This window comes from Tetrao urogallus (assembly GCF_951394365.1).
Source record: "Tetrao urogallus genome assembly, chromosome: 15".
NCBI lineage: Eukaryota > Metazoa > Chordata > Aves > Galliformes > Phasianidae > Tetrao > Tetrao urogallus.
The window spans coordinates 14,090,317-14,111,066 of record NC_136828.1 but is presented as its reverse complement, the minus strand read 5'-3'; the positions used below and the strand labels follow the sequence as shown (position 1 = coordinate 14,111,066).

The following is a 20,750-nucleotide window of genomic DNA, read 5'->3' as shown; positions in this document are numbered from 1 at the left end:
GAAGAGAAGGAGTATGGAAAACTTTCTGCACTTTACTATTGCACTAACTTGCAAACACCTATCCATTTAAAATTAAAGATGCTGATGTTTAGGGGCAGCAGCATAAAGCATCTCTTAAGGACCAATTATTTTTACACCAGCTTTCTCTGTAACAGCTGCTAGAAGAAAAGCTAGACCTTTAATGTACACTTCTCCATAAACTTCTGAAATTTGCCCTTTTCATTGCATTGTTTGCAGAATTAAAATGAAATACTTCATCTCTGTGATCAGTGAACTTGAATGGACAAAGTACTTTATTCAAGAACTTCAGCACTTTGTATCACTTTTGTATACCAGTTACCTGACTGTCTTGAAATCTGCAAGAGCCATGTGTGAACTGTTATCTAGTGAAACAAAACTAAAGAAAAATCTTACTGAATTAATCCTTTTCTCCTTAATTTCTAGGATTTCTATAATACACAGGTCTAGGTGTATGGGTCTGGCTGCATGTATGCCAGTCTCCTGCCACTGACATCTTAAGAAGCATGTGCCAGGGCAAGGACAGCTCTGCCAGCTGTATTCTAAAAGCAACTGCAGGAGCTTTTCCCTACTGCCAGTATTCTTTTCTGCTTCAAATTCTAGCCTTCAATGAAAGAAACCAAACGTAGCACTAAAAATACAATACAATGTCTTACTCTGGAAGGAAGGGACAAGACTTTATTAACTATGACAATGCCATTATCATTTTGCTAAGCCAGTGTTACTTAGTTATTTCATATGTACAGGGACAAGCAGCAGTAATCACTTCCTGGTCAGCTAGAAAAACAAAAGTTGGATTTGATTATTTGTAGTATATTTCAAGAAACAAATTGTTACAGTAAATTTTTATCCTATGCAGTTAAGTGTTTGAAATTGAAATTAGGCACAAAGATGCTTGAGAGAGCCTAATAGTTCTAGGGTAGGCAAAAGCAGGTCTTGGTTGCTTAGCTCTGTCCCTCTCCCAAGTATTTGAGTCTAGAACCCCCTATTTGACACATCTTGTTGCAGTTTCAGTAGCTGAACTATAGTATAGAGCAGAAAATAAAAAGATCTCCTTACTTGGAAGTATTTTCAGTTGCTAGCTTGAAGGCTGCAAACAAACCAGAAATCTTTCACCCTGTCAGCATTATTTCTCATAGAAGAGGCTGAAATGTATCTTGTGGAGTTAAACCGAGAGTCATTTACAAGATACAGGAACTGAATTCTATACCTGACTGTCTTAGTCTAAAATGCCTTTTTACAACAGGCTATTAATATCTTGATTACATATACCCAAGCTGCTAATTACACGAGGTCCTAGGAAAAATTCATTAGTTGCATTTATGCCAGTTTTAATAGGTAAAAACTTCTGCTGTTTCAGCATGCAGAAACACAGAAGAGAAAAAGCCTGCTCTACTGCCACTTCACACCGCTGGAAACCTTCTGGATCACCCCGAGGGTTTGGTGACCATCATTAGTTCCCAGGTCAGAATCCATCAAAATGGCAGTTTCCTTGCAGTTGCCATGTGATTAGCAAAATCTGCTCTAGCAGCCAGATGCTTAACCAATGCCTAGCTGTAACTAAAGGAAGTTATTTCCTTTCATGAAGCTCCTGTGTTTCTTCCCTCAGCGTATTATTGTAGGCTTACACCTTTTTAAGGAAAGTATTCTACACCAGTCCAGTAAGCCGGTGCTGTTTTGACCTTTTGGCTGTGCACTCAGAAGTTAATAGCAGAAGCAAGCTTTAACCACATGTCTGGTTTGAAAATCAGAATTCCCATCTACAGCTGTGGTTCAGTGTCCCCTCGTGTTATGTGCAGTTGCATCATGCTATTCTCATATGCTGTGAATGCAAAGCATAAAGCTTCTGGCAGCCTATTTACAGTTCACAGTTGTAAAGTAGTTCACAGTACAGTAGTGGTTCCATCAAAATAGGCTCAGCTGAACATTCAAGTAACAAAAAAATGCTGTTAGTCTCTTTGCACCAAGATATCTTTGCATCCATTGCCAGCAATGGACTTTATGCCACACGAGTCAGCTCCTGTGTCCTGTGAGTCCTCCTCCTGCTGGGGAATTAGGATCTACAGTTGATGCAGAGAGCAACTTCTCTGTGTGTGCAGTTGCAGACAATGCTTAAAAGTCTCATGGAGGTGTTCTGATGCGTAGTGTGCATGTGAACAAGTTCTTCACAGTATAGATTCTGCTGGTTACACACATCATAGCCACAGTCCACGTGTTGCTCCAAGTTAGCTATGTACATCTGTGCCGTTTGGAGTTAGCTTGGCTTTCCTCTCTACGCAGGGTCCTTTAGCAGAGTACTGCACCAGAAGAAAGGGCTCTTTGGTTTCTCCTTCGCCCACGATGCTTTCTTCATCTTCAGACTGGCTGATCCTCTGCAGCCGCAGGTAACACCAGCAGCCCAGAATCAAGGCGCCAAGAGTTGCGATAGCAATCAGAATAACGATAACCGTCACCACTCCCGTGGTGGGGCTGTGATCCATAATAGACATGGTTAGTATTTCAGATTGTCCAGCTTCTTGAAGACTCTTCTGTCTGCACCGTCAGGCTTCACTGTATTTTTAGACTCCTGCAGGGGAAAAATAGACATTTAATGAGGCTGTGCAGTTCCGTATCTTCAGAAATATTTGCGGTTGGCGCTCTCTGTGTGACTCACACAAGTCTCCTGCACGAGAATCTTGAAGTGCTGAATGTGCCCATATTCGTTTTAAGGTATTTCTTCACAAACTGCCTTTGAATTTAGAAGTTTTCATAGCAAACTAATGCAAATGAAAGCTAGACTTATTTCAGCTCTTGACCTGCTTCCAAGATGGATAACCTCAAACTGCTAAGGAGTAACAGTTTTTACTGAGAGCTTGAGACAAGATGCAGATGTACCTTAGGATGAAGCAACTCTGAGACATGACAGTCCATTAACAAATTTCAATTGTAACCCAAGTTAAGCAAGCTTTTTACAAACACTGAAGTCATTAGGCACAGTTGAGCAAGCTGACCACATCAAGGCTACACCTAGATTTGCATAGCAAAGTTGTTTTTTCCTCCAGTAATGGAAGCTACACAATTCTGTGTGGAGAGACTTATGACTCTTCAGTACAAATATTAAATCATAGTGGAGTTGTCAAGTCCATGACAAGGTAGCAAGTCAGCTCCCTTTAGCATTCTTAAAGCAATCTTGCAGAAGTGGCACATCTGACAGCCAGAAATCTAGCACTTGTAGATCTGATGTACACTATCTTCCTTATGCTCTATGGGTTCCAGGATTGGTAACACTTGCAAAAAAAATTGTAACACTAATAGTTTGCTGGAATCCCATCCGTAACATTGGTCTACTGAGAAGGCTTGACTACATGGTGATTAATTGGTTGTTCACTGAGCTGAAGAAAAATAATGCTTCTCGTGCACTTTTCATGAGAAGCCAGAGTTACTGAAGACTCCAATAAAACATTAAGGGGAAGATTATTATTGCAAGCTTCCGCTCTTCCCTTAGTGGCTTCCAAACAGTAGAGGCAAGGTAGGGTTTAGATTGGTTATGTTCCCAGCCCTGAAGGCAGAGCAGCCAGCAGCTTGCTGTTGAATTGTGCCAGGTATACAACAAATCTGGCAGACCCAGTTTTGCCCAATTAAAAACAAACGATGAAAGTAAGTGTACCACATACCATCAGCAGCAGAGCTGTGTGCCCACTGCAACCAGACAGGTGTACGGTTTGTCATCTTTGTTTCGCAGTGTTATGAACTCTGCTTATTCAATACAGGATGAACAACTGAGGGTGACTCAGGGTGGCTCTTATGGAGTTCATTTTCACCAACGAACCAGAAGAGCTCCCTTAATACAACAGAGGTGTCGATAGTTGAAGATAAGAACAGAAGCTTGCAGGACTTGTCTTTGAGGTTCTCCTGTGCTTTGGTGTGGCAAAGTACAAGGTGTCATGAGGTGGAAAACTAGGACCTACAGGATGCATGATACCAATTCAATTTCATTAAGCAACTCATAGTCCAATCTGGAGTGTACGTGACCACTGACAGACCCCTCCGAAAGTTTTTCCTTTGCCAAATCCACAAATCTGCACTTTTCAAGTTGCCTGCTTTTTAGTTTCATCAGAAGACTCAGATCTTCTGAATATTTTCGGCTCTGGGACACAGAGGGACACAGCTTCCTCTGGATGTATCACCCAGCAAGTTTCCTTTCTCTATGCATAGATCTGGTCTCATTCATACTGCCAGGAAAATTGGGTTGCATCAAGCAGCTCACTTCTACCCAGGAAATCCCTGCTAGTTTTGCACCACTCTATAATTAATGCAGGAGTTATAGGAGAAAACTAGCCTACATGCCTTTGGAAAAATGACTGCATGGACATTCATCTTTTAAGAAAGTGATGGATAAAATTCGAGGTCATCTTTCTCAAGTTGCTTCAACTCTCAGAAGATGCAGTAGCAGTCATTCTTTCTTCATGCATATCTTCTCCTTCATGCTCAAGAAGACGGGCACCAGCATCCTTCCTAAGCCAGCTGTTAAGCTCCTGCCCAGCTCTACAACAGCACAGACTGCCAGCTCCTGGTGAAAGGGACCAAGCAGGCTGGCAGCAGCATTTTATCAGCTGGCTGCTTTGTTTCAAGCAAATGCAGCATTCCAGCACAAACTTCAGTGTCACCATTAAGTCTTGCTGCTGTTTCTCAGGCTTTTAGGTGAATAGCTACAGCTTTCCTGCTAAAAGCTATTAATTCTGTCTGTGGGGTGGCACATGCACACTAACTACACCAGTAAGAATCTCCAGAGAGCCCTTTGGTGTCTGTGTTGTGTTCTAGATGCAGAACTCCAGCCTCGCGCTCCACCAGCAATGGATTGAAATTTGCATTGTCTTCAGAGTCCATTTCTCATCTGGGGGAATGCTGCATTCTGAAGATCCCCTTAAACTGACCCCACAGCAGATTACAGCTAGCTTTCTGACTCACCTTCTCTAAAGCCCACCCAAGCTGATATGCCCACACGCATACCAGGAGCAGCACTGACTTCATCTGTCACTTCTACTGTAAGTGATGAGAAGTTAGAAATCGCCAGTCTTCAAAAGAATTGCCAGCAACACCTGGTGTACCTGTGTATGTACTTGGTGGTGCTGCTGGAGCTGTCTCTCTTCCACCCCACTTGCTGTAAGACACATCTGAGTACATTTACTCATTAGTAAGATACATCAGATTAACCGCTGGGAATTGCAAGTAGCCTGCCTTGGTTCTTACAGCATTCTTAGCAATCAAGCAGTGAAAATAGCAGCGCTATGCCATTGCTCCAGAAATAATAGCTTTTTCCTGCCCAGTGCCAGCTTCTGCTCCAGCTTCGTGTGGGAAGAGGTTATTAACCCATTCAGCAGCACCGGATCCAGAAGTGACGCCTCACAGCAGCGCGCAGCTTCCACGGGAGGCGTGATACCGCCTGGCATTTAACCAAGAGCCGCCTTTAAAGCTTTACGCTGCAGTTCACGCTTCGCAGAAGAGAGCAGGGCAGTGCCGCGGGGCTGCCAGCCGCAGGCACGAGACCTCAGCGCGCAGAAGCTGAGCGCGGCAGCGGGGTGCTGTGCGGGGTGCTGTGCGGGGCGCTGTGCGTGCTGCAGCCGCCCGCCACGGGCAGCGATCCGCCGTGATGCCGCGCACAGCTGGACGCGGCCCTGGGCTGCCGGAGCTGTGCCGGCTCGGGAGGCGCTCCGCGGCACGGCGGTGCGGCCCCACGGACGCGGAGCGGGGCCGAAGCCCGCAGCGTGCCGCGCCGTGCCGCCGCTCGGTTCCCATCGCGCTACAAAACTCCTAACAGCGCTGTGTCTGCCGATGAAACCTTATTACGCAGACATTCGAAGTAGCTCTTCAGACGCTCGCCGGTTTTCTAAGCGCTCCGTCCAGGCCCGCCGCCCTCCCGCTCCTCGCAGCGCACACCTCCCGGCGCCGCTCCGGCTGCGGCCCCGCTGGGCACGAAGCGCTACCCTTTCCCCGGCCGCCCCGCAGCCGCACAGCCGGCAGGGCAGGCCGGCAGCCCGCAGCGCGCAGCCCGGGCCCGGCGGTGCCGCGGAGAGCGGCGAGCCGCCCCCAGCCGCAGCGCACAGACACAAAGAGCGGCTCGGCGGCGCCCAGGAGGGCCGGGAACGGCCCCGGAGCGGGGCGGAGCCCGCACGTCTCGCCCGCCGCCGCCGCGGGGCTTCGCCCGCCGCCGCACCACCCCACCGCCCCAACGGCCCGGCCCCGCCGCGACAGCCTGCCCGCCCCGGCCGAGCCCGGCGCTCACCGTCCGTCGCAGCTCCGCCGCCCGCTCCGACGCCACCCCGGGCGCGACGGCCGCCACGCAGCGGGGCCGGGCGGTGTCACGCGGCGGCCAATCCGCACCCGGTGCTCGCGGCCCAGCGGCAGCGGCTGACGGTATGGGCGGGGCGGCGCTGCGCCGCGCTGGGGGAGGGCCGTCCTGCCGGGGTGCTCCGCCCGCAGCCTTCGGTCCCTTCCGGAGCCCCGCGGCCGCCTCCGCCGTGCTGCCCGGCGTCGTTGCCGCTCCGTGCCGAGGTGCGGCCCCAGCAGAGGCGTCTCCTCGTCTCCTCATCGCCCCGCAGCGCTGCGCTGGGCTTCTGCTGGGAGCGCCCGCGGCGCACCGCGAGGGCTCCGGGACAGCCGTGCCTGCGCTCCCGCCGTGCGGCTCGGCTCAGAGTCTCCTGATGGTTCCGCTGGTGCCGGCTGTTATCGGTGGAGGAGAGCAGTGCCGACCCCGGCTTGTCAGGCTCAGTTACAGGAGGGGGAGGAAAGGGCTGCGGCAGAGTTCCGGGCCCGGCCGTTGCCGTGCGGTGCAGCACGCGCCGCTCCTCACTCCGGCGCCCGGCGGCAGCTGCCCGGGGCTGCGGGCGCTGATGCTCAGAGCTGATCGCGCTGAGGCCCCCGTTCGAGCAGAGATGCAGCTGTACAGCGTTCACCCGTTCAAGTAATTCCAGTATTCGCTCATCCAGAACGGTTTGGCTGTCAGCCTTTTCCATTTTAATTCTCTCTGCTTTGTTTTCACGCATCGATTTGTTTCTACCCTCACAGCCCTTGCAGTTCTCTGGGCCACCGCAGATTCCCCTGGGGAAGTTCTAAGCAGTGCTAGAATATTTTATACAAAAACCGCAAGAGAATTACCTGCATTAAGAAAGCTGCAGATACGTTTTTCTACTTTTTAAATCTACACATTAAAAAGAAGGCTCCGAATTCTGTTTCAGGGAAAGCGACCAGCAGAGCACGTTGGTGCGCCCAGCAGGGGGGCGGTGCGGGCACCGACTGTCAGATCCTGCATCCACCGAGAGGCTGCCTGTCCCTGAGCACCAGCACGGGGCCTCTACAGCTGCCTGTGCTCTACTGAACTGTACTTCTCTCAGCACCTGGAAAGTATCGACAACCCAATTGTAAAGGAATCTTGCTGTGTACATACAACTCATGCTAGTGAGAGAGCAGAATTGGTCTGTAGGCAGTTTTGGAGCGACACACAGGTACATAACCTGTCCTGCAGACTGGAACTGAAGCTCTTCTCTCTTACATTTATCTTTGTCACTATCAGTACATTCAAATAGGGAAAAGGTCTCCTTATATATTGTAGGGGAATTGCTGAGTCACTGCCCTAAGCAATAATTGAGCACCTGGGAAGGACGCAGCCCTGGGAGCACAGGTGGCAGCAATTCCAAAAACCCGGTTCCAGCCCTCCCTGCCCTCATTAAAGGGCTGGCTGCCACAAGGGAAAGGTTTCTATCTGGAGATCCCTCCTTGTGGAGTGTTTGGTGAGCCCCAGGCCTTGGGACAGGTAAGCAAATCTTTGTTGAACTGGGTGGTGACCAGCAGCCTTTTTGGTAGTTCAGAACTGGTTCTCTGCTCTCACCTTTCCTGATACAGGTCTGTAGTTTGGTGGCTCTCTTTCTGGTTGTTTGCCCTCCTGTCTAGTCTTCTTGGCACGTTCTGATGCTGAATGTGTTATCAGGGGAAGCCCAAACAAATCTTACATTTCTCATTTGCATATTCAAAGCGCATTTTTTACTTGGCAGCATACAGCATAGGAGTAGCTGTTTGCTCCATGTGTCTTCTTGTGTTCTTGAGCTCAGCTGCAATAGAGCTAGAAATTCATGGTGAGATTGCTTAGGAGCTTGTTTGCGTTCTTATGGGGTTTTATCAGCCTGGTTCTGCTTCCTGTAGCAGGTGCTTCCCAGGCCATAACAAGCATGCTGTACGCATCTCAGTGCACCAGTCCTGTGTGCTCACTGTGACACGCTGCCTTGCAGTGGGACATCCCTCTAAGGGAAGCCCAGTGTGATCCTTCCCCAGCGTGCCAAGAGAACAGCAATCCTTCATTACCTCAGCCTTTGTGCCCACTTACATTGCTGTGCTTCGAATGTTTGGAGTCCTCTTGAAAATGATTCCTAAAAGGGTTGAGAATGGAAGTGCTGCTCGTTCCAAAGCACGCCGTGCAGCTGATCCCCGCAAACAGCAACCCTGTGACAATGTTTGCTGCTGTGCTCAGTGATTGGAGCTGCCAGGTGTTAGTGGAGCAGGTAGGGGTGATTTACAGACCAAGTGGCCTTTGAGTGGTGTGAACAAAGGAGCTGGGGATGGTCTGGAAAACTGACCCCCAAGTGGTCTGTCTGTTCAGGCAGCTCCAGGCTGTCCCAGGTGGCTCTGCTCACACCTGCGCATCTCCTGGTTGTTCTGCTGGGCAAAAAATCTGCTTGGGATCCTGGAGGGCAGGGTCATGAAACCAAGGTGGGAAGGTTGCATCAGAATGATCAGATCTGAATGCAGTCAGTATTTCCTGTATGATGTGGCTATTTTACCTATTAGTAGCAAGGGGACTTAAATACAGTAGTCCGATTGAAAGTAATTGTTTTAATTGTAACTAAGATCTTCAGATTAATTTGCAGGCTCGTCCTCTAAGAAGAAAAAAATCTTGTGTTAAGACTTACGGGACAAACTGTTGAAAACAAAGGAGAGGAAACAGCAGAACAGCAAACTCTGACTTACAGTTAAGCCTTCATCTTAGCTGGGCCTGGCAGCAGTACTGACAGTCTGCTCATACTGCAAAATAGAGTTAATAGTTAACTTTAGGCAGAATTGGGCTTCAGGAAAAGTCGGAGGGTAACCTTCTGAAGAGAAGGAAAAAGAGTTGCCCTTTGCTATGGCTTTGAGACTAAGATGATGGCAACCATGCAGACAGTAACTGGAAGTCTTGGGATGGATCTGATTTGCCTCAGGGGATGCAGTTGCTTTGCAGTGTGTGCTGCCATCAGGAAGGCCATAGTGTACAAAGTGTGAAATGAAGAGCAGGGGATCTTTGCTAGAAAATGTTAAGTTGTGGGGCATCTCCTTTGGGGAGAGAGGTGGGGAGGGGAGGGGGGAGACATCCTCAGCTGTTACAAAGTCAGGGTGATGATGTTTGTTTCTGGGCTCAAAGCTGTGACCTCTGAAAGCATTCAAGCCAACCAAGAGAAGCAGGGCTGTGCTGGCACTGAGCTCACAACACAGTGGTGCTGGAACAGTGCAATCTTCCCTTGGGCCTGAAATAGAAGTGGAAGTAGGTCACTTCTCTTTGTTTGGGTGGATGTGAGCTCACGTGTTTATCCAATCAATGAGCCTTTTATTGAATATTTCCTGAAAATAGGGCCCGTGTGAGGTTTGCTCGCAATCAACTGTCAGAAAAAAGATCTGCTGTGTGTGCTGAGGTGCGGCTGTTGGTGAGGAAGCCTGGCTGCAGCTGCCCTGCCGTGTGCTCTGTGCGATGCAGGCTGTCTGCAGTAATGCAGCAGTTAGCAGTGTGCAAAGCACCCTAGGGGAATGCACTGCTGTGTTGGTTCCTGTATTCCTTCTGTGTGTTAGGACTGTCTTCCCACTGAAGTGCTGCCTTTGTAACACTGTCAGGAGATGTGCTGTGTGACTGTGGAACTCGAGCTGTGCACAGTCTGAGTTATTCTGAGCTCCAAAATGCCCTGCTTCCTAACGGCCATCAGCTCTCAGTACATACGTGATATTGATCAGCTCTTTGTTATAGTTGTGCTGCAGGAAGCAAAAAATTGTGCTTAGAGGGGGGGGAAAAACACTTAGAAATATTTGCGAAAGAGAGAGTTCAGTCCTAAGTGGTTTATATTTGTTCAATTTTTCCCCTTTGGAATACATCACTGTGTTTGTTTTTAAGCCAATTGAATTTGTTTTGTTAGGCTGCTTGGAGGGAGAGTGGAACCAGACTGGGCTTGGAATCCAATATGTATTGAGCTGTGTTGTTCTAATGTGCCTTTTGGTTGTGTTCCACCTACTCTGTACAGACAGTAGGTCAAACTGCAGTAACTCTGCTAATACAGATATTGTGTTACATGGAGCTTCGTGCACTTCAATCAATGTGGAAGACTTTAATTAAACCACTCTGTAATGATTCACTGGTCTCTGGAAATTCATACCATATCAAAGATAAGCTAGTAATACAAAATGCGCATTTCAAACATTCTGGTGGTCTATCTGTCAAGAAAATATTTTTGCATGATGTCTTTTAGGTGATACAATAATTACTTTGCCTTTTTGAAGAAACCTTTAAAGGTCAGCTGCCTTTCCTCTTTTCTCTGTGGTCCATACAGTGCTTAACTCCAAGTGTAGCTGCTTGCACAGCGAAGGCCAGACCCTGAGGATCTTGCGTTACATCTACAATCCTGTAAATGCCAGAATTGGAAGTACTTGGTTCCCAGCTCTTAATGCACCTCTGCTGGCATTTTATCCATCCGTTCTAAAGATTTATTTTGCCTGGATCAGCTCCAAACAAAAGCTTGGTTTTGCAGCAGCAAGTGATGCTACTATTTTCCCATAAAAATGATTCACCTGCATTTTAGGGAGCAGATATACCTACACTGAATATTTGATGTTATCCATTTGGAAGGAAGACCCTCTGTTTTGATGTACCACGGCCAATCAACCATTTGTGAAGTATAACTCTTGATCATTCAGGTCAGATCAGAACCACAAATAACAGCCTGGGCAAGGGGAAGGAGCAGGTCTGAATTGATGTTAACTAGCCTGTGGCTGGAGGCACTCGTTGCTACATTTAAACTTACCGGAGGGCAGAGGGGAGGGAGGGAGGGAGAGGAGAGGGAACCAGGCAGTGTCTGCTGCAGGTGTGCTCCTTTGGGCACGGGAGGAGGTGCCCATTCCATGGGAGCCAGGAGAGCCAGTTGGGCTCTGCAGTGTGAAAGAATGAGCTTTGCTGAGAAATGCGTTGCTCACCGAGCAGACCTTAAAATACTTAGTGAAAATAAACAGGCAAACAACAAAATCCCAAAGCATTTTAAATACAAGTGTGGAGGAGTGAAAGATTGAATTTTCTTCATTCAGTTACAGAAGAACTTTAAGCCTTTGTGTCCCTTCAGCCTTTCAAGGGCAATGATAATGAAGCTATTTTTATTCCTTTCCCTATCCTCATCCACTGCTCAAAATATCCCAGCCGGCTGAACACGCTCACGTTTTCTGCTTCACAGAACATGGTGAAGAAGAGGTTGGTCTGCAGAAGGTCTGCCCGGAATGTGCCTGGCACTGCTCTGTGCAGGTAGCAGAGCTTTGGCACCAGTGGACACTGGCGGTGGAGCTGCTGCGTTTGCTCTGCTTCTGTTGTGCTACAAACTCTGTGGTCTTTTACAACAAAGTTTGAGAGATGTCTTTGATAAATTGCTGTGTTGTTTCTGCAGACAATAGCATCAGCCCTGCTCTGTTTTCCAGTCAATGTGTACAGGAGCAAAGCCTTTGTCACTTGCTATTTGTGGCATGGCTAAAGATAATTGAGCCAATTAAACAACTTGGTAATTTGTTTCTGATGGCCACAGAAGAGCTGCTCAGCATATTGAAGCTTGGTTTTTGAGGTCTAACTTTTCCAGATGCAAAAGGAAAATTAAAAATGAGGTCAGGTCGTTGTGGGTAAGGCACTTTGGTGGGTTTTCATGTCTGTAGGTTTTATACACTTCTCCACTCACAGAATTTTAAACGCATGTTTTAATTGAAGTGAGACCTCTGTTCTTAAGTGGTGCACACAGACCTGCTCTCGTTTGTGTTCTCTCCAAGAGGTCTCAGGGTGGGATGTGGGGCTGTGGCTCCTGGTGCCCACACTGCCCAGAGGGGCTGGGGTTGTGCCCAGGGATGTGCACAGCTTTGTTTGGAGCACCTCTGCAGGGCTGTGAGGGTCGGTCAGAGGCTGTTCTGAGGTACAGCTCAGCTTGCAGCAAAGAGCAGCTCTGCTCCCAGACCTTGGCAGCCTGCGCTCCGGGGGAAGCTGCTCTCAGCTCCCATTGCTCCCAGCACTGAAAAACACTGGTGCACTTTGGTGTCAGTTTGTTCCACCTCAGCAAATATTTTGCCTCCAAACTGTCACTGCCAGAGCTTTGTTTTTAAGGGATGTGAATGAACCACCTTCAATCTGCTGCGTTGCCACAGGTGTGGGCACCCCTGGGCATGCAACAGGAGATGTCCCTGCAACTCTCAGCCCTGCTGTGTGGGGCAGGAGGTCGTGTCTGTGACCACCTGTATGCAGCGTTCCGTGTAAGGGCGTGAGGAGCTGTGGGGATGCAGCAGATCGTCTAATGCTAAAAGACTCTGTTGAGTCTTTTTTACTAAGCCATCAAATGTATGATTGCTGATAATAGCTCTGCTGCTTAGCATTGACTCTTTGTAATGCGTTTACACCCGCACCATGGGGTGCTCACAAAGCTGTCAGTGCCGATTGCTCACAGAGCTTCAGTTGCTTCCCTCAGCCTGTGCCCTCCTCCTCCATAAAAGCTTCAGCTTATCAGCATTGATACCACGTTGTGCAGCACCTGCATGCAACCTGTGCTGTGCCAGCCATCTCCTGCTGGAGAGGAAAGCATCCATCGCTTGTTCCTCTCTTATCTGCTGGCATGAGGAGAAAAATGGAAAGGTAGCAACAAAAATTATTCAGTGTTTGCCTTTAGATAAAATCCTTCTGCTCCTTTTGTCCTTTGAAATGTTCCAGGTTGGGCAAAGCAATTTTCTGAGTAAACTGACTGCAATAATTTAAATTGAATGGTAATTACTTTTTCTATCCTTCCCGTATGTCCTTGCTCTCCATGCAAAGAGAGGTTTTCTATCACTGGTGGACCTATCCAAAATATGATTTTTGGAATCAAGTAGTAAATAATTTGTTCAGAAATTTGTGTGCAAGACAGAAGTAAATAGGCTGTACTAACAAAGCTGTCAAAACCTGAGCAGTTCTGATGAGTTCAGGGGATTGGTTGTGCACGCTTCTATGTTTGTGATGATCTCCCACAGAAGACTGAATTGGAAAAATGAAGATTATTTCATTGCTGACTCAGCAGCCAAGGCCCCAGTGCAGATTTTGTAAGAGCAATAAATGTCCCAAGGTTTAGTAAGGAGGGCAGGGAGGTGTTCGGCCATGTGAGCAGAGCTGGGGGGCTCTGGATCATTTCTGCCTGTTGTACATTTCCAAGGACAGTGTGAGAAATTCTCCAGAATCAAACACACCTTTATCAGAAGAGAAACGTGTTTTGTTCCATCACACAACTGTTGTGTACAGGGGAAACTCCAGATTGCAGGCAAGAATGAAAGTTTGAGAAATGATTCCCAATTTAGTGGTGTTTTGCACAAAACAATGTTTTTTTTTAATGGATTTTCATAGAGTCAAAATTTCTGCAATCTTGCAAAAGCTCCAAGCTGTTTCTCCAATTTCCCAACCATGATCTCCACATTCAGTCAGCAGTGCTTGAGTGGGAATCCTGTGGTGTCACTCGAATGATTCCAGTGTTGTGCAGGTTGCTGTAACTGCTCTGACATTCGCTTCCCACAAGTGCTGTGGTAGTAAATGGGGTTCTTGGTTTTGCACGGCTGTTGGAAGGGCACCCAATGTCACAGCAGCCTGTGATCCAGAGCTGCAGCTGAGCGTCGTGCAGCAATTTAAAAATAATAATTTAAGCAGTGCATTGAATGAGGGAGCACATAGCAGGGCAGATCGAGAACTGAATGTGCAGCTACCAAGGGCATCGTGGACATGGGGAAACAGAAATTAGAAACTGTCAGCAGCCAATTGCCGATAGAGTTAACATTAAACGGAAACAATTTCATGAAAGTGAAGGTCTGATCAGCAGCTAACTGCACAGTGCAGATTTTCCAGCAGGAATTACACTACCAGCACTTAGAGCTGCTAGGGAAGGAGGAAGATGGCAGCTCATTGCACATCTGCCATCCCTGGGCAGCCTGGTCTGGTATTAAATGTGGAGGTTGGTGGCCCTGCATGTAGCAGGGGGTTGGAGATTCATGATCCTTGAAGTCCCTCCCAGCCCTGGCCGTTCTGTGATTTTAGGGCCTTTCTGGGGGGTTCAGCTGCAGGTACGGCCACCTCCGCTCTCTCCACTGTGCTGCAGGAGGTGCTGCCACCTCATTAAAGTCTGTGCATGAAAACAGGGATGGAAGTCTTCATTTGTTTGTGAGCTGGAGAGGTGTTATTCCTCAGCTCTTCTTCCTAGGGCTGCATTTTATACAGCTGGGGGAGTGTGCTCAGATAAGAGATTTTGCCCCAGGAGCGGCAGCCTGCAATGGGAATGAAAGGAGCAAGAGGAATTCAGTTCAGTTTTAGTGTCATGCTGTAATTGCTGGTAGCTGTTGTACATTTCTATTTAGGCAAAAAAAAGAGAGAGTGATGGGAGTTCTGCCATCCTGGCAGAGCCATGAGAAAACTATCCTTCAGCTCACGGGGAATTTGTATCATCCGGAAATAATCTGTCTGTAAAAGTGTAATAGTGGCAATAACGACAAGAAAGGAGCATAGATAATACTGAAGATGATCCTGTTGTGCAGCAAGGCTGGTAGGTGTGAGCAACCACAGAGAGCTCTTGTAGCTGGGGAAAACAAATGCCATGCAATTTGGAAAGGATGCAGGAATCTGCTTTAAGAGTAGTGCGTGCAGGAAGGAAATAGAAAGGAAGGAAACTGGTGTACTTATCCATTAAAACATTGTCTGTCCTAATGCATCTTTTCTGCTTATAAATGGCATTTCATGCCTTAAAAAGTACTGTAATTTTTGTATGCATGTATGAGAAATATAATTGCATAAATCATATGTATAGGATATAAAGCTGCTGAGGGGCTTAGAGACGGCTGGGGGTGTTCTAGCTTTAAGGAACAACTGATGCAACTTCCATCCCTGCATACGAGTGATTTTTAAATTGACCTTTTTCCTTTCTTGCCACAAGTCACACTCGTCCGTAACGGGCTGTCCGTAATGTTTGCTCGAACCGCCGTCCCATAAAATCAACAAAAGGATGTCCGTGTTCTTTTCTACCCATCCGCCTCGCCCTGCAGCTGTGAGCTTGGCTTTCCACGGGGTTTGCTGAGGTCGGCTTTAGGGGCCCTGTGCGTGAAGCTCACCCCATTCGTTCGGGGATGGTAGGGCGCAGTGGAGGAACTTCGGTGAAGGATTTAAGCTCGGTGCGGCGCTGCGAGGCCAACGCGCGCCATCTCATGGCCGAGGCGTGGTACGTCTGAATCCTTGGGGCAAATACTCGAAGATCATTCCGTGTGCATGCGCGCATGGCATGAAATTGGTTGGCAGTGCAGTATGTGAAATAGTACGAGTTAGTGGCTGACTGCAAACAGTCCCTCTTCTGGGACGCTGATTTTGTGATGGCAGTTATTTGGGTTTGCTTTGTGCCCCTGCTTTTGAGGAAGCAGAAATGTTTGCTAGAATATGAACTGCGTGCTACCAGGTGTAGTATTAATGTAAAATTCTTTATTATGTTCTTCATAATTAATTTTAAATTATTGAATTTCAATTAATGATGTAGAATTGATGGAAGCAATTCATTAACATAAGTCAGGGCATTAAAGTCCTCGTATTGGCTTTGGGTGGATTTAGCAGTGCTGTAATTACCCATTCCAGTCCCAGAGGAACGTTTCAGTTTCCAAGTAGCCGTGCTGCTTCTCTGTTTCCTGTAACAAACCCATGAATGTTCCAGCCCTTCCCAGGAACGGCACCCAGCACGTTACCAACTGCAGAGAAGGGAACAAGTCTTTTCCCTTAGCAGTCATGCTAACCCAGCATGTACAGTGAGGAGGGTGCAAGCTTGGAAGAGAAGGAACATTTTCATCCCCTTGGCTTCCAGTACCAGGAGAAGTGAAAAAGACACGGGGAGAAAATAGGAATTGAGAAATAAGATTTATGCAAGATAACGTGTCTGAGAGCTGACTTGAAGACATCACTTCTCTTATCTGTCACATGAGGGGGCTTCTTGCTTTGTTTCCCTACAGTTCCCATGCTGGTAGAATTGCAAAGTCATGAAGTATCTCTTATGAAAGTTTTTGAAGCCAAGGGTGCTTTTGTGGCTCTCCGATCCTTTTCTCTTCTCCCTGGGCCATGCACAGAACTTATCTGGGGATATCTGATGTTATTAAAGCCCAAATGTGCACCGCAGAGCAGTGAGCACTGAAGGTACCTGGCTTCATGGCAGCCCTCAAACCCCAGCCCTGAGTTTCCTGGAAGGAAAAGGACGAGATGGGAAGAGATTTAGGTTTACTTAAACAGTTACGTAAATGGTTAGCAAAACAGAGGAGTATTTACATTGGCATTGCACATTAAATAATATTAAAAGGAACTTAGCTCACAGAGGAGCTAAATGAGCTATGATTTTCATAGGAAAGATTTACAATTGGCAAAATCAGTGCTTACCTCTATCAGTTTAATTAAAATTCAGTGTCTGTTGTGAGGCAGCCAGCATTCCCCTGGGCAGAAGCTGCTCTTTGATTAAGGCCCGTCTGATGTTACAAGTGCGAGTACTTTGTCTTTTATCAGCACTGATCCCCTCTGGAAGTTCATGCCCTGGGGCTTGGAGGGACGCCTTCCCCAGCCCGTGCTTGTAGCAGTGAATGATGTAGGAAGGACTTTGGAGGTTTGGGTTGGTTTGGTTCGTTACTTTGAACTTAAATCTTCCAAAGTATTTCCTGTCTTCAGCACTGCACTTCTAGATGGCACTGTTGCTTTGTTTTTGTTTTCCAACCTTATCAAGCTTACCTGTTCCTGCCTTAAAATATTTGTGTTCTGAAAAGCAAACCTATGAATGGCTTAAATGTTAGCTGTTGTGTGGGATAGGATATTGACTGACAATTGCAATTACAAAATGACTGACTGTATTCTTCTTGTATTAAATGTTCATACTGCATTGCCTTGACAAATTCATATACGCAAAATGACCACCAAAAAAAATTGTGTGTGCAACCCTTTTGATTTCCAGGCAGGAAAAAACAAGGTGACATTAAGACTTGGTTGCTTATCCTGCACATCAAACGCACGCTGACTTCTGATTCCCAGCTTCAAGTGGTTACTTTGGTGGAAACTGACTGAAGCAAAGGCTGATAAATCATCTGTGCAGAGGAGTTCATTTTTGAGATTAAACTGACATCTGCTGGTGTCCCGTCATAAAATACCTGCAATTAACGTGATGACAAAGCACATACACTACTGTGTGTACATCCGTGACTCATGATGCTGTTGTATGACACGGTAGGGTGGAGAAAAGCATCGACAGCCAAATACAGAGCAGGGGGCTGCTGGGCACCTCCCTCCATCAGAAAGGAGACTGGGGGGAGCTCTCACGGGATGCTGCTTTTGAACCTACTTCCATTTTCTGAAATTGCCATGTGGCCTTTCCTCTCTCTCTTTAACAAGGTGTATTTATCATCTTAGAGCACAGCTCATACAGCAGGGGAGCTCAGCAAGATTTGTCTTCATTTCTGGCCTGTTCCCTCCTGCATGGAGCTGGGAGTTGGAGTCTGGTCTTTGAGGGTCCCTTCCAACTCAGGATATTCTGTGACTGCAACCAACAGTTGTACGTGGACAGATGGGGAGGACAGCATGAAACAAAACAGAGTAATAATTTTGGATCCCCACAGAAGGGGAAAAGTTTTAGCAGGAGACAGGCTGTGAGGAGGTGTAAGCAACACGTGACACAGAGTAAGAAGGTGTTCAGGTGCAGCTCGTGTCTCACTTCAGCTACGGCAGGGAAGCAGCACTCTTTGAATCCCACACTGCGATCTGCCCGGTGATCATTTTCTGCTTTGTTTCGTGCGTTCGGTTGGATGGAGAAAGGAGCAACGTGTTGCAAGTTTCCAGAAGCTGAATCCAATGGATTGCCTGTAAGAGCCCTCGTTAAAGTCACTGTGTCTGTTGGGAGGCTTCGATAGTTTTCTTTGTTTTGTTGCGTGCAGCGTTGGCTGAAGTAACCGGACCTGGTAACAAAGGCGTACCTTGACGTTAAGGGGAGCCCCTTCTCCTCGCTCTCAGAAACGCGCGCTCCGCCACTGCTGCTGACAGGGAAGCGGGCGATCGCTGTTTTCAGTTCGGGTGCCCCGAGGCAGAAAGCTGCAGGAGCCGCACGGCGCGGTGCTCGGGTCGGCTGTGCTCTGCTCTCCAGCAGCGGGCGGCACGCGGTGCTGCGCCCCGAGCACCGTCAGAAGAGTGCCGGGCCGGGGGTGTCCCGGCAGCCGCGATTCGTCCGAGCAAACGGGGAGGGGAAAGGGACGGGACAAACGCTACGGGGCGGAGGTTCGGGAGAGCGGGGCTGACACGGATCCTCTGTGGGGCGGTAAGGGCCGAGGGCGTCGCCCGGAGCCTCGCTGCGTCGGGTCGGCTCCGTCCCTTTTTCGGAGAGTTCAGACGACGGACCCGGGCCGGAGCGCCGCGCGGAGCCCCCGCGGAGTCGCCCCGTCCGGCCGCCTCGGCTCCCGTCGGTCGTTCCGCACGACCGAGGCCGGCGGCAGCGACCCCGGGGCGGCGGGGGCCGCGGCCGAGCACCTGCGGGGGGAGCGGAGCGCGTGCGGCGGGCGGCCGGGCTGCAGCGCGGAGACGTCCGGCCGCGGGGAGCCAACGCCGCGCTCTCCTGCCGCGCCTCTGCTGAGAACGGGCTGCTCGGCGCAACCCGCCGCGGCTCTGTGTGCCAAAGAGCCCGTCTGAGAAACGCGCGCCGCTTTCAGCTCGCGGGCGGGGGAGGTGAGGGCTGCGCTCCGTACTCGGGTGACTCGGGTGTCCGAGCGGGACACGGCTGCCGCTGCCTTTTGTTTCATGTCTGCCGCCTTGTGTTTAACGCCTTGTGTTTAACGCCTGCCGCTTTTTGTTTAATGCCTTATGTTTCATGCCTGCCGTCTAACCCCGGCGCACCTGAACGCGGTCGCGCTGCGAGCTGCCGGGCTCAGCTGCTGCTCGCAGTGCCGGAAAGCAGCCTGGGCTCTTGCGAGGGGAGAAGAGAAACAGAAAGCTTGAGATAGAGAAATAGGGAGGTTCCAGCTTCCCTAAGAGAAAGGGAAAGATGACGATGCACTGACATGGCTGCCTGGGTTTGGAAATCTGTTCTTTGAGGAAGAAAACCAAGAGGCTCTGCTGCCCGGAGGCTACACGAAATGAAGGCAAATCTCATCACCAACTTCACGTCCTCACCGAATAACGTTCCTCGAGTGAAAAATCCCGCAGACGTTGAGTGCCAAAGCAATACGAGAGGTTTTGCAGCCTGGATAACGAGGCGGGTCGTTACCTCCTCTTTCTCCTGATCGCAGGCTGCTTTCGGGGACAGCCGGCGGTGCCGGACGCGCTGTGCTCCGGGGCGGCACTGAGAGCTGAAACCCTTCTTTGAGCTGCTCTGAGGGGACGAAGGCAGCAAAGCGGTGCATGGGGCTGGGCTGCAGTTACTGCGAGAAAAGCCGGTCTTGTAATCCTACAGCTTTTTCGTTCTTGTGTGTGTTCACTTGTTTTATTAACGAACCGCCGCTTCGATAAATGTCAGAGGGACTGATACTCGGTTTTATTTTTGTACTCTTTGTTGTAATACTTCGTAGTTGTCTGTGCTCCAGAATTACTACTTCTTTCCTTAAAAAACAAAGGAGGAGAGGGAGATGAGAGCCACGGCCATCAGTGTGGGGCATTGGTTTCACACTGCTGCATGGGCTTTTAGTTCAGGATTAACCTGGGGGAGAAGGAAAGTGTCTGAATTAACAAAGTGCAAAATTATGCAAAAACTGCTGTGCATTTCTGACCTTTGCTAAATATGAACAGTTCTAGAAGCTTTTCATTCCCTGAAATGTAATGTGGCTTTAGTGCCATCACAGAAGTGTCAAAGTGCTGTGCTGCACACTCCAATGGGTGGGAGAATATTCTTCTGTTGGTAGAATTTGTTGCTTTGTTGCTTCCTGGTCTCCAGCTAGCATAAGTACCTCATCTAGTGTGCTGGTTTAGCTCCAGCAGCAGTTTGTGAATGCTGTATCCTTACCAGACCTTTTCCTCTGTTTATGCCGACGTTTTCTGCTTTGTTTGTGGAGCAGCAGAGCTCTGAAGTGAGGGATGTACAGAGAAAAGTGCTTTGTGTCCTGCAGGTGTTGTTCTGCCTCAGCGTGTGCTTGTAATGCAGGTGGTTTGAGCTGGGAAAGCGTGAGCAGATTTAGGCGTCCGTTCTCTCAAGGAAGAATCGCAAGCAAAAAGAAAAATCTGGGGGAGGGAGCCGGTGCTTCTGCTGTTTGTTAATCCTTCTCTGGAGTCTGGTGACTCACCTGCCCAATGTTAGTGCAGCTGGGCACAGTGTGCCGATGGCCGCCTTGTTGTGTGCTTGGAACACAGGAGGTTTTATGAAAAGTAGAAAAGTGAAGTGGGATGGGCAGCTGAAACCATTGGTCCTTGTCCTGCTGCATGCATTTCTGGAGGCTTGAAGGGGAAGGGTTGTGAG

The 20,750-nt window shown here is 48.7% G+C and overlaps 1 protein-coding gene across 1 annotated transcript; it reads right to left on the bottom strand.

Annotated features, from left to right (window-relative positions):
- Positions 1-2,243: 2,243 nt before the first annotated feature.
- SNN (stannin) lies at positions 2,244-2,507 on the bottom strand (the record flags this gene model as incomplete). The annotated part of the gene is made up of 1 exon (XM_079543022.1): positions 2,244-2,507. One exon carries the CDS (start codon positions 2,505-2,507, stop codon positions 2,244-2,246), a length of 264 nt encoding a protein of 87 aa, XP_079399148.1.
- Between the last annotated feature and the right edge of the window lie 18,243 nt (positions 2,508-20,750).